The sequence below is a fragment of the Perognathus longimembris genome, chromosome 18, assembly GCF_023159225.1.
Source record: "Perognathus longimembris pacificus isolate PPM17 chromosome 18, ASM2315922v1, whole genome shotgun sequence".
In the NCBI taxonomy this organism is placed as follows: domain Eukaryota; kingdom Metazoa; phylum Chordata; class Mammalia; order Rodentia; family Heteromyidae; genus Perognathus; species Perognathus longimembris.
The window spans coordinates 4,928,833-4,945,989 of NC_063178.1; the positions used below are offsets into that span (position 1 = coordinate 4,928,833).

At 52.7% G+C, this 17,157-nt stretch overlaps 2 protein-coding genes across 2 annotated transcripts in view; both read left to right on the forward strand.

The window, feature by feature from the left end:
- The first annotated feature begins 5,707 nt into the window (after window positions 1-5,707).
- Window positions 5,708-6,229, forward strand: LOC125366833 (protein tyrosine phosphatase type IVA 1-like). The gene has a single exon (XM_048367556.1). The coding sequence runs from the start codon at window positions 5,708-5,710 to the stop codon at window positions 6,227-6,229; it is 522 nt and encodes a 173-aa protein (XP_048223513.1).
- Window positions 6,230-9,769: 3,540 nt separating this feature from the next.
- The window catches only part of LOC125366770 (phosphofructokinase, platelet), a 46,676-nt gene continuing 39,288 nt past the window's right edge, over window positions 9,770-17,157 (forward strand). The window contains 1 exon segment of the mRNA XM_048367464.1: window positions 9,770-9,940. Within this exon segment, the coding sequence (XP_048223421.1) occupies window positions 9,829-9,940 (112 nt within the window). The 5' untranslated portion in view covers window positions 9,770-9,828.

The window sequence follows — 17,157 nt, forward strand, 5'->3', positions numbered from 1 at the left end:
CTATTTCTTATTACTCTCAGGAAACTGTCTTTGCTGGAAAAGAATGGAGGGAAAGCCAGGAAGAGGGCAGATGGCACACGCAGCAAGGTCAAAAGAGGCAGGCGACAGACAGACAGGCAGACAGACAGACAGAAAACAGATATGCTAGGCCAGGTGGGGTACGGATTACATGTCTATAATCCTTAGTAGGATGGGACTCTGAGTTGGGGCGGAGCACAGTTTGAGACCAAGCGCAGGCAAAAATAGATTCCCGGAGACCTTGTGTCAACCCCAAAAGCTAGGTGGGGTGTGTGTGTGTGTGTGTGTGTGTGTGTGTGTGTGTGTGTGTGTGTGTGTGTGTGTGTGATCTCTGCTACAGTGGGAAGCATAAACAGAAGAAGCATGGTCCAGGCAGATCTAAGAAAAGAGTGAGAACTGAGCACAAAAAGAGTGGCTCAAGGGGTAGAGCACCTGTCTACAAGTATAAGTTCCCTGACAGAAGGAAGGAAGGGAGGAAGGGAAGGGAAAAGAAGAAAAGAAAAGGGAAGGAAGGAAGGAAAAGAGATGTGCCTTTCCTAAATAAGTCAGGAAGTTTTTATATATATTTTACATTTTTCAAATAATTGCCCAAACTCTTTGTATTTCAAGTGGGAAGAGAAAAACAACGTCACAGAGCAATGGCTTTGGCTCACACGCAGCTAGAGTAAGTGCCACTGAGCAAACGGCTCTTAGGAAAGCTGTTTGATTCCATCCACCACTCACAGGGGTGCAGGGGTGGTGGAGCACCGGGAACTCCCTCCAGCCCGGCCCAGCCCCGAGCAGGGAAGCCAGCCGGGCGAGGCTATTTTCAGCGCTCTCCTAGCTTCCTCCCCAGCCCGCTGCCCTTTGGAATCCACCCAGAGCAGCCCAGACAGCTGGGCAGGGTCAGTAGTGGAGCACCACCCCCTGGATCCACTTCTCTGGCCATACATGGAAGTGCGGGGGCCCCACCGGCGTGAGCCGGCCTCTTTCTGCCGGCCATCCTATCGAGATTGCTCTGATAGAGTCCTCCTGTTCGAAGTCACCCCTTTCCACTGAACACCCTTGGGTGGAGGATCCCGAGTGCAGGTGTAATGATAGCACTATCTAATCTCTTGGTCCTGCGGGAGGGGGACATAGGTCTCCCACCCCCCCCCCACCCCTCCAACCCAGGGGGCCTGCTAGCCAGAGACCACAATGCGACCTGCACACAACATGGGGACACCCTCTCCATCTCCCCCTCTCCGTGGCCCCCATGGGTCCCAAAAGGACATTCGCAGATCCGTTTACAAGGCAGCACCTACCCACGGACTGACCCAGGCTTCTCTTCCTCCATTTCCCTCCTCCCTCCCCTCCCAACCCCTTGAACGCACAGGCCTGTCCACGTGTCCGTCTCTGTCTTGCTTCTGTCCCTCTAGGCCTGTCCTTGTCTGTCTGTCTGTCTCTGTACCTCTGTCCCTGAACAGCCTCCAGCCCTTCCTAGCACCCATGCATGATAACTTTTGCCCTCTCTCCACACAGATCTTGCTTTCTGAAGTCTCGAAAGTCCCCTCACCTTTCCATTTCCAGGAAGCTAGTGTTAACCCCTGAAGGCTCAGCAGGGCTACTGCAAAGAGGCTTTCCTACCAGCTAGTCCCAGCTGCCGGAGAGTAGTTCCCACCCATCTGCCATTGCTTCCTCAGCCCAGACATGTTTAGACTGCTGCCACCCTAGACAGTTCCTTGAGGGGAATGGTGCTGGGTGGAGATGATTGAGCACAGAGGAAAGAGTCCTGGTATGGAAGTTCATGCCTGTAATCCCAGCACTGAGAAGGCAGAGGCGGGAAGATCACCAGCCCAAGGCAAAGCTAGGCTCTCTGGGAAGACCCTCTCTTCAGAAATGGGGAGGGGAGGCCCTGGTGGCTCCCGCCAATATTCCTAACTGTTCAGGAGATCTGCGGGTCCTGGTTCAAAACCAGTCCAGGCAAGGAAAGTCCATGAGACTCTTATCTCCAAGTGCAGCTGTGGCTCAAGTAGTAGAGTGATAGCCTTGACCAAAAATAGCCCAGAGACAGTGCCCCAGGTCCTGCGTTCATGCCTCAGAATTTAAAAAAAAAAGAGTCCAGGAAAGGACAAATAATTAATATACTGATTTTGGATGCAAATCCCAGGAATCAAGAACACAATCTAGAATGAGCCATCTCCGGGGAAGAGTTGGGAAGGAAGCAATTTGAAGGCCTTTTGCTAAGAAAATTCAAGGCACTCCTGGAACAACAGCAGGATGCTCAAGTAAACAGCTCTGTTCTCAAGACCAGAACAACCAGGAGACAGCCATCCTCTCGAACACAGAACTTCCGGGGCCGCATCCACAAAGGCCGCCTGAAACTCTGGGGAGCAGGCCCTGGTGCTTTGGGCCAGAAGGATGAATTCATTTCCCCTCCCCCCAGCCCTTCCCTCAACTTCCCCTTGAAGCCCCAATCCCTGAGGTACCTCCCCAGTTCACAGCTGGAAAAGTGAAAAGGTAATTAAGGTTAATTGAGGTCATCAGAGGGGATCTAACCTAACAGCATTGGTGTCTTTATAAGGAGATCGCTCTCTCGTGTGTGTGTGTGTGTGTGTGTGTGTGTGTGTGTGTGCCTGCCACACACACACACAGTGAGAAGCCACCTGCCAGCCAGAAAAAGAGCCTTCCCCAGCCCTCAAATCCATCTCAGCTCTTGGACTTCAGCCTCCAGCACTGTGAGAAATGCATGTCTGTGGTTCCTTTCTCTCAGCCTGTGGTATTTTGTTATGGCAACCTAAGCTGATTAGTATAATGCTCTCGGGAGTGTGTATTAATCTCTTTTCCATATAAACGAGGAAAGGAATGGCTCTATCTCTAGTCAGGGGGCCCACATACAGTAGGACTGATTTTACACTCAGGCCTTAATACCAAAATTCTAGGCCTTTTCACCTTACCCGTAATTCATAAGGGGTGTGTGTGTGTGTGTGTGTGTGTGTGTGTGTGTGTGTGTGTGTGTGTTTGATTTGTGCCACTAAAAAAGAAGTCTTTAAGTTGGGCATGGCTGTGCATGCCTGTATTTCCTTCTAGGGAGGCTAAGGCAGGAAGATTGTGAGTTCAAAGCCAGCCTACGCTAGACAGTGAGACCTTGTCTACAAGTGGAAACAAGAGCAGCCGTGTGTGGAGAAAGACAATCAGGAGGGGCTTCGGGGAGCCAGGTCAGCAGGCACCTGGCAGGCTCTCCGTTCTCTGCCAAACTGGCCTCCGCTTAGCAAATGCATGTGCCAAGAAGAGGCTGGGATTCTGGGTCATCGCGGTGCATCTGGGAGCTGCCGGCCCAGATGTATGGAACTGAGACACAGCACGGGGGGCGGGGGGGAGGGGGCGGGGGAGAGGAGGGCCGGCTGGCATTGCCTGGGGAGGCACCCACAAATCTCCTTGACATTCTGGTAGAGAGCTCCAATAAAGAGGCCAAACATGATGGTGGTGGAACAGGGTTTGTCTAGGTCGCTGGACTTCCTGGTGTGGTCTGATCTGAGAAGAGAGCCAGCTGTGGTTTCCAACCACAGGGCCATGCCCACATCAGTTTCTGAAACCTCACTCACTCTGCGGGACAAATATATAATGAACATCAGTAGTAGTATTCATAAGAGCCTGGCTCCAAAGACTCAGGCCAAAGACTAGGGAGGTAGAGATCTGAGAATCACAGTTTGAAGCTACCATATGAGAAAATCCAACAGGGCTCCATCTCAAATTAGCTCTGGCCATGAGCAAGAAGGCTGAGAGTTGGATGGCCTGAGTTCAAGCCCTAGTACCGGCACAAATAATAGTAGTAGTAGTAATAATCAGAGTACTAGTAATGAATTTAATTAACAAAGGATAAAACAAAAAAAATTAAAGTTTGTAAAAGCAAAGGTTCTGAAAGGTTACGCGCATGAAAGTAATTGAGCCCAATTTGATGGCGAAAGTCAAGGCAAGAATGAAAGCATTTCTACCTAATAACCCATCTAGTAAGGTTCTCCTTCCTAGGGGATTGTATAAATTCTTCCAGGCTTCTGGGATCTTCCCAAGCTGTGTCTATGAAGCGAGCCTCTCCCTTCTCCGAGAACTCCTTGGTGTCACACTGTTTATATTCGTACCACCACCTCACAGCAACTACTGATTTATTCCCCTGGAAGTTGCCTGGTGAGAGCCAGTATGTTTCTGGGCACTGAACTGCTTGAGTCCAAGGACAATGAAAGATGTAACTGAAGAAGGCCCTTTAGCAAGTGAACAGCAGAGCATGAAGATTAACTTTCTTGCTGATATCTCCTGGGCCCTGATAATTGAGGCCACCGTGTAATTAACCCTACCAAGTTTCCTGAATGAATTTTCTTCCAGAAATCTCCGGGTTGTAGGCAGCAACTCAGCATCCCAGGGTAGAAAAAATATATATATATATATATTTAGAAGGAAAGAGAAACCTTAGAATTCATACCTATTACTTAGCATGCTTCCATAAAGTCAAGCTAAGAGTAAAGCAGGAAGGGAATCCCAAAATGTGTTTAATGGGTAATCAATGGTCAGGAGAGAAAGCCCCACAATGCTTATAACTAGTAGTAGAGCACACACAAATCACTTTGGTATTGTACTGTATTTATAGGGAAAATTAAATTTTATACCTAAACTCATGTAAATTTTTGGGAAAAAAACAACGCACCAAGACAAAATACAGCTGAGGGAAGGGTTTTAGAGAGTGGTATTAGGAAACAGGGCCATGTATTTCAGAGAAACTGAGAAACAAGTACAAATGAAGGAATTATTTTTAAAACTTCTGTGTGCCAATCATGTGGCTCGAACTTGGGGCCTGAGTGCTGTCCCTGAGCGTCTTTGCTTAAAGCTAGCAACACCTCCGTTTCTGACTTTTTGGTGATTATTTGGAGATCAGAGTCTCACAGACTTTGCTTCGTGGGCTGGCATTGATCCTCAGATCTCAGCCTCCTCTCGAGTAGCTAGGATTATAGGCACGAACCACTCTCAATCAGCCTTTTGAAACCTGCTTTTTTTTTTTTTTAAAGAAAAACACCCATATTTTGGAAAGCTTGTTCTAAAAAAATTAGTTGCTTCAAGAGTTATCTGGCGTTCTCCGTGGAGCGGCTCACTGCATGGTAGTCTTGTGCCTCCCCCCCCCCCCCCCCCCCCCCCCCCCCGGCCTTATCGCCAACGCCCATCGCCGCCCCCTGCCCGGCAGTCGCCGCCTCGGGACCGGCTGTATGACTAGGCCACAATCTTCAATGAGTAGACCTATTCCTCAGTTCTGTGGTGTTCTTGGCCACACATTTATGGAGTTTCTGAAGGGCAGTGGAGATTACTGCCAGGCACAGCACGCCCTCTGTGCAGACAAGTGAACTGTAGAAATCCATTACTACTCCACCAAGAAGCCCCTGCAGGAGTGGTTAACCCGGACACAGACGTGTTGAATTGCAGTCTGCAGAGCATTTTCCAAGAGTTCTGACCTGGATGGGGTAAACCTCAGTGCACTTGCTTTCTATTGCCTCGGTATTACTGGATTGAAGAGTTGCTACTTCCCAATAGGAGGTTCATTTTCATTTATCATTACTCCCAGTTTCATAAAAAGCACTGAGAATTTTAAGTGGAGTATATTGAAGTAGACTTCAGTTTCTTTGCATCACTCCTGTATTCGATTTTTTAAGTTCTTTCATAACCCCATTGAGTGTTTAAGTCAGTTAACATGGCTCGAATGAACCGCCCTGCTCCTGTGGAAGTCACGTACAAGAACATGAGATTCTTTATTACACACAATCCAACCAATGCCACCTTAAACAAGTTTATTGAGGAACTTAAGAAGTATGGAGTTACCACAATTGTAAGAGTATGTGAAGCAACTTATGACACTACTCTGGTGGAGAAAGAAGGCATCCATGTTCTCGATTGGCCTTTTGATGATGGCGCACCACCTTCTAACCAGATTGCTGATGATTGGTTAAGTCTTGTAAAAATAAAATTTCGTGAAGAACCTGGTTGCTGTATTGCAGTGCATTGTGTTGCAGGCCTTGGGAGAGCTCCAGTGCTTGTTGCTCTGGCACTAATTGAAGGTGGAATGAAATATGAAGATGCAGTACAGTTCATAAGACAAAAGCGGCGTGGAGCATTTAAGAGCAAGCAGCTTCTGTATTTGGAAAAGTACCGACCTAAAATGCGGCTACCCTTTAAAGACGCCAACGGTCACAGAAACAACTGCTGCATTCAATAAAACTGGGTGCCTGGTGCCATTGTCTCAGAAATGGAACTTGAGATGGAACCTAATTTGTCATACATATTAGCCAACAGTATTGGTTTGGTGAATAAGTTTAGTGAATAGGAATATTGCAAAGCAGTTTATCAGGCTAGAAGCTTGACACAATTGCTGTTTGGGTTTTGATCGACCTATTTGGACACTTAGAAAAAAAATTCTTGCTGTTCAGCATCGTATCAATTGACCTTTCCTAAAAATCATTGAGTTACATTTTTAAACTTATTCCCATGCCAGAAAATTTATCAGTATATAAGAAATTTAGAAGGATTAGGTGCCAAAATATCCAGCACAATACTTGTATATTTTTAATACCATTCAGAACCAAAATTTCAGACTCTAGACCTGTATGGTTTATTCATTGCTTCAGTCATTTCAAACATTGTAGGGCCTCTGTGGCTTTTTGCCTACTCATTTTGTGTTTACATCTCCCACATTCATACATCAGGTTTGTGTAGCCATTGATACTTTTTTTTTTTAACCAAGTCTTAAGGTGATTATTTAATGTCTTTCTATATGTCTTTATGCTGTTATGGGAAACATCCATTTTGAAAGTCTTCATTGTTACAGAAGCACATGTCTTTAATAATGTCTCCAGACAAAAAAGCCTTACAGTTAATTTAATGTTTGCACTCTGAGGTGCAGTTTAATAGGGAGGGCCTGAAAAAAAGATGAGAGGGAGCTATGGAATACTTTTAGTAAAATGTTGCCTTTGTCTTGTGCAGAACATGTAGAATATGCTCTTTAATTTAGTAAATATTTTTTAAAGTATAATGCTTTGTTTTTAGCTAAGATTCTTAATCGTAAGATTTCTGATACTGTATTATTTTCCATACTTAGAAGTTGTTTACCAGCTTATTTTTGGTTTGAATTGTGATTTTTTTCCCCCTTTCACTTCCAAGCCTCTCTTGCAAAAAAAAGAAAAGTGGATTTCTGCTAATGAAATTGAGCAGATATCTAATATTTTATAAGCCTTTTGAGCTGTGTAACTTAATATTTGGATACTTGATAACTTGTCTTATATAATTGATAAAATGGTGCTGTGTATTTTTAGTTCAACTATATTTTACTGTCTGGGAATGTGTGGTTATAGTTCTGTGGGAGAAACAATTTGTCAGTGTTCACCAGCTTGTAAAAATTTAGTGCAAGACCTTAAACACCTAAATAAATAATTAAATTTATCAAAAAAAAGAGTTACTTGGTAGGAATCAGAGAAGTTACACCAGAGGAGGTAGATTTGAGGGGAAGATTAACTATAACTCCATGAGGAAGACAACGTGGAAGAAAGAAGAGCTGACCACCTCAGTATGTTTCCAGTGTTGGAGACACAGAAATAGTATGGGAACTTGAGTGAAGAGCCAGCTTAGGAATGTGGTGTGTTTCTTTGTTCTGGCTCCCACTATCTTCCTTCCCTTCCTCTTTAATCTCCTCTTCCTGTCCCTTCCCCTCCCCCATCTCCAGTTCTCTGGCTTCACGCTGGGCTCCCTCCTCTGAACCAGTAAGTGGCTGATGCGGCAGGCTCTTCCCTTGTACTGCCACTGAGGCAAACCTCAGGAAATACCCCATCCTTCATCCAGTGCCCGGATGGGGAAGCCACTTCCTCAATAAGTCAGGAAGCCCTGAGCAGAAAGGAGATGGCCCCCTTAGAAATGCACCTGTCAAGGGGATAAAAGTGATCGGCACTTCTGCACTGTAGCCGAAGCTCAGAGAGGAAGATGGACAAGCCCTCAAGGAATAGCCTGATGGGGTAGAAAGCCGTCTCTAAGCTATGAGTCTGGAGACCTAGGAGCTGGTGCGTGTTTGTTATCCCCAACACCAAGGGGAGGGTATGGGTGGGTACCCAGCCAGAAGACAAAAAGCATTTGGCTAATATAAACTTCAGGGTGCACCCCCTTTTCGTTGGGGGTGGGGGGGGAAGTATTATCTGCTTTAGGGAAAGCATGAACGCCCAGCACTCCTGTTCTAGAGCAGAAATCCTCCCTCTCCATCCACTTGGAGCCTCTGGGGGCTGAGCGCTCAGAGCCTCAAAGTCAATGGCACCCTTCACATCTTCAGGGCGTCCAGGCTTTGAGCATTTTTTTTTGTTTTTAAATTTAAGGTATCATTCCGATGAGAGAAGCTTCTCTCAAACTTTGCACCTCAACAGGAAAGCCTAGACATCTTGTCCGAGACGCATTCCCTGGCTGCATTCCCAGAAAATTCAACTGGAAAGGGGTCAGGAGTCTCTGGGGCCTAAGGTCAGGCGCTTCTGACGTCCACCCGGGGTTTAGCAATGGCTCCATCAATTCTGGCCCAAGGCAGAGATGGGCCCTCCTCCAGCCCCTTCCACCCTAGTCTTGTATTCCCCAGCCACCCCCCGCCCCCCCCCCCGTTCTGTCATAATAAATTGTTGATGCTTAGATAAGCCGGAGGGTGAGGCCCACATCCCAACCTAAATCTGCCGTGCGTTTTTGTTTTAAAGGCTTGCCCCATTGTTTTTAAGCACATGTTGATTTTATTATAGCCTTTGCCTGCTACTTCTCGTCTCAATCCTCAATCCGCTATTTGAGGCTCTCTGTCTGCGAGAGGACCACCGAAGGGCCCCCCCCCGCCCCCCTCCACCGGCACCAGGAGGGCTGCTCTTGGGCGGGGAGGCCACTCCCTAACAGCAGAGTACCTGGGACCAGGTGAAGCTTCCTAACCTCAGGGGACATTCGAGGATGGTATTTCAGCACTGATATTCGTGGGTTTCCTCAGGTGGGGAACCCCCTGGGTCCCTACTGGGATTCTCCAGCATCCAGTCTGGACACTTGGGTGTCTCTGATTGCGCCCCTACATCCTCCTTTGCTCCTGGGGACCACAGCTTTGGAGCTGGGGAGGCCCGCGTTTCCCCCCCCACCCTCCAAATCGCATCTCTCTGCTCCCCAGTTTGAAGGCTGGAGATGAAATTCGGGGGCGGGGGGGGGGAGGAGGAGGGGAGGACCCTCCCCCCCCCCCATGAGAAACGTTGGGTCACGCCTCCGCCCCCAGGGAGAATCCTGCGGAGATCCGGGCGCGCTGGCTGGGACCCTTTGGAAACCGCCACCCCAACAGCCGGAGCAGCCCGGGCCCCCCCCCCCGCACCCCCGCGAGCTCGCCCTCCGCAGGCCTAACGTGGGGGCGACGGGGGAGGGGGGAGGGCTGCACCGGCGGCGCGACCCCCCCGCCCCCTCCCGCCGCCCACGGGCTCCGCATCGGGGCTGCCCCGTGGAAAGGCCGCCCCGCACCCCGCCGCGCGTCCCCGCGCCACCCGCCACCTGCGGCTCCACCTGCGCGCCGCGCCCCTCCCCGGCCCCGCGCGCCCGCCGTGCGCGCCCGCCCGCCTCGCCACGCCCCGCCCCGCGCTTCCTCCCCCCCCCCGCCCCGCCCGCCCGCCAGGCCCCGCCCCGCCCGCCCGCCCATTGGCCCTGGGGCCGGGGCGAGGGCGGTCCCAGCCCGGGGCGGGCGGGGCGGCGGTTCCGAGGCGGGCGCGCGTGGGCCCGGTCCTCACTGCCTGCTGCGCGCCGGAGCCATCCGGCGTCCACCGCGATCTCCTCCTCGCCATGGGCGACGTGACCTCCGAGGCCTCCAACACCTCCCTCGGGAAGTACCTGGAGCACCTCTCCGGGGCTGGCCGGGCCATCGGCGTGCTGACCAGCGGCGGGGATGCCCAAGGTGCGCGCTCGCCCGCCGCCGCCCGGGGCTGGGGCCGGAGGGGGGGGAGGCCGGCCGGGGCGCGGGGTGGGGACCCGAGCGAAGCGGCCGGGGAGCGGGGGGGACCCGGGGAGGAGCGGTGGGATCGGCCGGGGGCGGGGAGAGGACCGGGCACCTGGGCGCGTCGGCGGTGACGCGAGCCTGGGGGAGCGCCGGGCTGCGGGGCCGGGCGCGGAGGATGCGGGCGTGAAGCTGGGGGATCCTCCCTCTGACAGTTTCCGCCTCCTGCCTTATGTCCTCCATGGAGATGGGCACCGGGGGTGGGGGGTGGCGGGGGGGATCCCGGAATCACCCTGTTTCAGTTTTGGCTGCCGCTGAGTGCGTGGGGGTGGCCCGAAGGGGGGACGGGGACGGGGTCCCTTCCCAAACCCGACCCCCTGCCAAGCTCCATCTGTCCTGCTCCGCTCCGAACCCCGAAGTGTAGCGGGTGGGGAGTCCCCCGCGGGGTCCCCACCGCGCCTCCCCGCCCCGCGCGCCTCCCCGCGCGCCGCAGGCGGAGCCTCGGCTGCTGCAATGCGGGGGTCGCGCCCGGGGTGGGGTGGGGGGTCCCCGCTCGGCCTCCCGTTTCCGCTAGGAGTCTATTTATTTAAAATAAGTCAAAAATGGTTTCCCTCCGCTCTGATCGTCCGTGGTCTTCCGCCATGCGTCCCCATGAAAACCCACACGGGCCCCGGCGCCCTTCCCCGCCAGCCTCGCCCGGACGGGGGAGACCAGGAAGCGGGGACTCCCGGACGCCACCCTCCTTGGGGCGCCGACTTCCCGGGCTGCCTTCACCCCCCCCCCGCCCCCCCCAACCCTGGAGGCTGATTCCGGGGCCCTGGGATGGGACGCGGTCGCCGTGCACACCGGGGCCCGGGCGGGGACCCGGCTCAGCCCCGGCGGCGGCGCGCGTTGCGTTGCGTTCCGGCCGCACGTGGGGACTGCGCGGCGGCTTCCGGCTCCAGGTGAAACCCGGGGCCCCGAGCCGAGCCCGGCCGCCCCACCCGAGCGTGGATCCGCGCCCGGGACGCGCGGAGACCGCTGGCACTGGACACGCGGTCCCCACGGCCGGGCGTGGGTTTTCCTTTCTCCTCCCTCTGACGCCCCCACGGGGTGGATGCCTGGTTCCCGCTCCTGTCGGGGCCGCACACACGGTGCAGGGATGCTCGGGGGTTGGAGCCGGGCTGTCCCCACGCCCCCGGCTCACCCTTAGGGGGGTGACCTTCAGCTTGTCCTTGAGCGGGGGCCCGGGCCCGGCACCGGTGCTTCAGGTGGAGCCGCTGTGGGCACCGCCCCTCCCACCGCGGGCGCCTACGTGATGCCCGGCCCGTCGCCGCCCGTGCGCCCTGGGTCCCCGGCACCCACGCACGCACGGGGCTGGGCGGGCAGCAAGGGAACCGAGCCGACGGCGCACGGAGCGGGGCGCCGGCCCGCCCTCCTCGGTGCGGGGGGGGGGGGGAGGGAACCCCACAGTGAGACGCTTTCTATGAAAGCCGGCCGTGGGGGCACCACGCGCGCTCCCTCCCGCATTGCTCACCTGCACGCCGGGCTCGGGTAACGAAAGGAAATGTGACCGGACGAAGGCTGGGGTTGGAGAAACAGAAAGACACAGGGGATAACATCGCCGGGGGCTTCCCCAACTCCGCGCCCTGGGGTGTGCTTGGGGCGGCGGGATGGGGGCTTCTGCAGTCGGAGGGGGTTCCTGAAGGAATTCCAAATCACTTGCCTGGGTCCAGAGAGAGACCTCGCACTGGGGCAAATCAGGAAGCACCTACCCTGCCCCCAAAGGAACAGGAACTGGGTGCTTCAAGCCACTCATAGATGCAAGGTCACAATTTCAAGGTTATTTGACCTTTAAGATTCCATCTCTGTGGAGGGGAAAAAAAACCCTTATTGGTCATCTTTTTTGAAACCCCTGTCCAGATGTTTGTTAAAATACCTGGTAGGTCTGTCCAAGTATGTGAGGTGCTGGTGTAGCTGGTAGAAACACTATTTTTCTCTGTTTTATACCCAGGATCTACCACCCCTTAGGAGTTATAAGCATTACCTGCCTCTTCTCTTCATTGGGTAAAAGATACCTGCGAAAGCCAAAAGTACATTTTATTCCTGGAGAACGTAGTGTTGGGTTATTGGGACAAGGCCATGTCCAGCCTTGCAGATGCAATCCAAGATGGTCTCCTGTTCTTACCTGCCACTCTGCCCATCACTGGGACAGCCAACCATAGCCAGTTGTTTGGACATTGTCCCCTGTCAGGGTTGTAGACTCTGTGTTAACACTCACAGCCTTTTCTTGGAATTGTTTGGGAGTTGGTATGCATTTCCTTCTGAGATACACACACACACATGCACACACACACACGCCATGACTTAGCAGTAGGGGATGCTCAGATACTCATCTGCTTGGAAGCAGTTTTTCTTTCAGCATTTAATCTTGACTCAGTACTTCAGTTGTTTCCCTCCTCCCCCCCTCCCCCCCAGCAAAGTTTGTTTATAGGTAGAGATTTAAGACACATATGTTCAAATCTTATTTTTAGGGCAATGTTCTAATCAGATATGAAAATTATATTATAATTCTATACGGTGGCCACTATGGCTACCATTTGTTCTGTACATTTTGTGTACTAATAAGTTCATTAGTTTATTCATTGGTGCTACTGGGGTTTGAACTCAGGACTGTCTGTTTGCTAGGCTGCCAAGATACTGGTGAGCCACAGTTCCAGCCTAATTCCATCCTAGAGTTTCGTTTCCTGTCCCAGCACAGTACTTTGATGTTTCTTTTCTTAGACTTATTATTATGAAGCTGATGTATGGAGGGTTAACAGTTACCTAAGTCAGGTAGAGGCTACATTTCTTTTGGGACAGTGTCACCCCTTCCCTTGCTCTCTCTCTCACATTTCCCCCCCCAACCACAAGTTGTATAGTTCATTTCGAACACAGTGGTATTGTGTACTACTGCTGCATTTGTTCACCCTTTGTCCTGTCCTTTGATCTGCCGATTTTAAGCTTCTCCTAGTGGTGGGGATCGCGGGCCTGTGTCCCAGTGTTCAGCTTCCCTCTGTGGAGAGGGGACTTTGCCTGGAGCCCCGATCCTACAACCTCAGCCTTCCAAGGAGCTAGGGTCAATTCGCTTGAGCCACTGACACACGTGAGGAAGAGTGTCTGTACTCTCCCCATTTGTTCTGTGGTTACAAGGAACGTCTTAAGAATCAAATTGAACCTTGAGTCAAAAGTAAGGTACCTGTGGCTGCTCATGACTAAGTCCCCATCCTCGACATTTGTGTCATACACGAAAATGATTCATGGCTTTAAACACAGGTTGCAGCTTCTGCAGCTTGCTGCGTGGCGAAAGCTCACGTGCACCCTTGGGATTGCCACGTGCATTCTTCGGATGGCGCCTAGGGCTCTATCAGTGTGGATGCAATATTTAGTGCAAGTCTACACAGACAGAGGGGCCCCAGTCCTTCCACTTGCAGTGAGAATAACTGCCGGGTGTGTGGCAGGCTTGAAGTGTCTCCTGGTACTCATATCCTCCTTAGCAAATGCAGCTTCCCTGAGTTCCCAGAGCTGGGGCCAGGCCCTGTGGCTGCCGAGAGGTGGAAGGCTGGAGACAGGTACAGAATACCACCCCCAGGAGAGTTCCCCAGGGGGACTGAAGTCCCATCGTCCAGCGCAGTGTGGGGCAGGGGCCAACCACGCAATTGCTCACTGCCTGTCCCCTCATAGATCACGCACTTTGAGATAGGAAAGTGCAGGAGACTTATCTCCACTAAGAGCTACTACTACTAAGCTAGCCAGAAGTAGAACTGTGGGCTCCAGTTGTAGAGTGTTCCTTTTCAGCACAAAAGCCCCCGGGGGCAGCACCTGGGTCCCGAGTTCAAGCCCCAAGACTGGCATTAAAAAATTAAAATGGCATCGGCTCTAAATAAGGACTCCCCCTCCCCCCATCACCATTTCCTAGTTAATACAACGTATCAACGTGATCTCCTTTTCTAGGGAGCGTGGGGTTTTGTGTGTGATGAGCTCCTCTAGCCAGTTCCTCTCGGATGCAAGCGGTCACTATGTCAGCGCAGCCGGGTTTCGTCGGGGCTGTGCTTGCCTGAGCCGGGAAGGTGGAAGGGGACATGAGCAGTGAGCCTGGCCCTGCGCCAGGCCCGGCCGCTGTTCTGGACGTCCGTTGCGCCTGTGCTCCAGCGGGGGCTCTTTCTTCCCCGTAAAATCATTCAGCAGAGATGTATGGAGTCGGGGAGGTGGCAGCAGGGGAGAATTGCAGACTCGCCGCTCTGCCTACCGAGGGCCTGTGTGTCACCTGCACTCCTTGCCGTGAGCGCAACTCTTTTTACCTAGCATGCAGAAGATCCTCACCTGTAAGAACACATTCTGTCACCTTAAAAGGAGAACACGTTTTTCTCTTTGGTGACAGAAGAGTCAAGGCTTTTGAGGGGTTGTCCTCCCGGTGTGTTTACACGCAGGGCCTGGCCGACCACTGGTCGCGCTGTAATCCCCCCATTCTGCCCTGCGGAGTAGCTGGGATTACAGGCGTGAGCCACCGCGAGCAGCCCTAAAAGCTTTGGATAGAGAAATCAAACCGTGGGAGGTGTTACAGAAGCGGGCTGCGCTGTATTCATTTCCGGGGCTGTCAGGTGCCGTTCGAGTGAGAACTCTTGAAGGGAAGGAAGCAAGGAAGGACAGGCAGGTAGAAAAGTGTGGAGCCCCTGCCAATTATGACTGTGCTTTGGAAGCGCCTCTCAGCATAGAGCGCAGATGGCTCTGTCAAGGAAAGAGTTGACTCATTTTTTTTTTTTTTTAAAGTCACTCTTTCCAGCAAGCTTTTGTCTGGTGTATTTTTACTTGTTACAGAATATGTGCCAGCGGGCTTGCGTTCTTGCCACCTGGTACTTTCTCCCCAGTCCTGTCACTGGGCTTGTCTAGGTCGGGGAGGAAATGGAGTGTGGCAGAGCAGAATCCTGACAGGCCAGAGGTTTATCTGTTTATCGGTCCTGGGGCCTGGCTCTGCTCTCTGTGGTCCGTGATGGGGCTCTCTCCTTGCCTTGGCAAAATGCAGCAGCTGGAACCTGTATCCTCTTGCACAGCCCTTATCTGTGAACGCCTTCCCTTTGAGGCCCAAAACAAACAGAGATGAAACCTTGCGGGGGGAAGGGGGGGTTGGCGGAGCAAGACTTCTGGGAGTCCCGTCATCTCTTACCTTATCCCTGAGGCCTCGTTAGTCACCTTCTCCAGCCTTTTATAGTCACCTGGGAAGGAAGGAAGCAGGGCCGAGGGCAAAGGGCTGCTGTTTCTAGGACAAGTCCCAGGAAACTTCACGTGGGAGGGGTGTGCTCGGGGAAGAGCCGAAGGCCTGGCTGTGGGGTCCTTCAGGGACGGGAGGAGGAGGCCAGGAGAGGACTTTGGATTTGCCTCGTATCAACTGAGAAGCCGCGTGCGGATGACGGGCCACCGCTGATAAAGGCTCCGTGGAGTAGAATGGAGGCCAGAGGCAGACAGCTGGAGCTTAGAGACTCCCGAGGAAGAGACGTGTGGACTTGAATGCCGTTACCCTCAGATCTCTGCTTCCTAAGTAGCTAGGATTAGAACCACGGCCCTGCCCTTTGGTTTTGGAGATAGAGCATCTTCTCACATTTCCAAACTCTGAATCTGACTCTTGCCTCTAAGAGTAGCTTGGATTGCGAGTGTGCTACACCACACCCAGCTAATCGTTTCTCTATCCCTTCGTGCTGGTCCTGGGGTTTGAACTCCGGGTCTGGGTGCCGTTCCCGAGCGTGTTTTGCTCAGGGCCGACATTCCACCCCGTGAGTCACACAGCTCCGCTTTCAGCTTCGTGGGAGTTAATTAGAAATAAGAGTGTCATGTCCTTTTTTTCCTCCGGTCCAGGCTGGCTTCATTCACACCGTGATCCTCCGCCTCCTGAGTAGCTACAGCTACAGGGGGGAGCCACCGGCGGTGGCGATTCAGTTGCGCTCATAGCCGCTTCTTGGACCCGTGACTCCAAAGCCTAACCCACTGTTGCGTTCGTTGTTCCTGGGCTGTTTCAAGTCCTTTTTTCCATGTCGACTCCCGTGAGTAAGGACACGTCCGGCCCTGCTCGGTTTGGACCAGGCTCACATGGTCAGGAGCTACCCCGGACGGGTGCCTTTCCACCCAGACTTAAGAGATGCCCCCGTGAGCGCTCATGACGTTTGCCCCGGACAGCGGAACAGGGCAACACGGTGCGCTCCAGGCACGCTCTTGCCTCGAGCTCTGGAGATCTCTCCACATGTCCCTTTGGCTGACTTTCCTCACCTTCATTTCCTTCCTCACACCCTGCTGCTCCGGGTTCTGTCTCGATGATCCTCACACCCTCAGGCCCCCCCCCCCAGCCCCACTTGGCTTGTCGTTTTTCTCCTTAGCACAGATGCCCCTTTTAACCCGCGAGTATCATGTACTCATACCCTGGGCTCCGCCGTTGATGGCTAAGCTAGCGCCTGAGCCACGGAGCTAAATCTGCCCTTCCAGTGGGGTAGCATTGGTTTGCTTTTCCTGTTTATTTATTTATTTATTTTTGTTCTGGTACAAGGGCTTGAACTCAGGGCTTGGGTCCTTTAGCTTTCCCGGTTCAAGACTTTAAACCCTCTGCCGTACTACCTGACGGTGAATGGGGTCGGGGGGTGGGGATAAAGAGTCTTACTAATTTTCCTGCCCGAGCTTACTCAGAACCAAACCTTTACAGGTTTGTTTTATCTCAGGTCCTCCCTGACTTGAACCCACCCACGGCTTGGGGGTTTGGACACCCAGTGAGGCTGGAAGGGGCTCCCAGCTTTAGAGGATGGGCATGGGGAAAGGCTGAGCCCACATCATTTTGTTGGCCAATATTTTCTTGTATTTCTTTTTTTTTTTTTTTGGCCAGTCCTGGGCCTTGGACTCAGGGCCTGAGCACTGTCCCTGGCTTCTTCCCGCTCAAGGCTAGCACTCTGCCACTTGAGCCACAGCGCCACTTCTGGCCGTTTTCTGTATATGTGGTGCTGGGGAATCAAACCTAGGGCCTCGTGTATCCGAGGCAGGCACTCTTGCCACTAGGCTATATCCCCAGCCCTATTTTCTTGTATTTTAATTTCGTTTTTAAAAAGGCATATGATGTTGATGATGAACTTGCGGGTGATTTTCTATAGGCGGATCAAATCAATATATAAGGACCAAATCCGGGT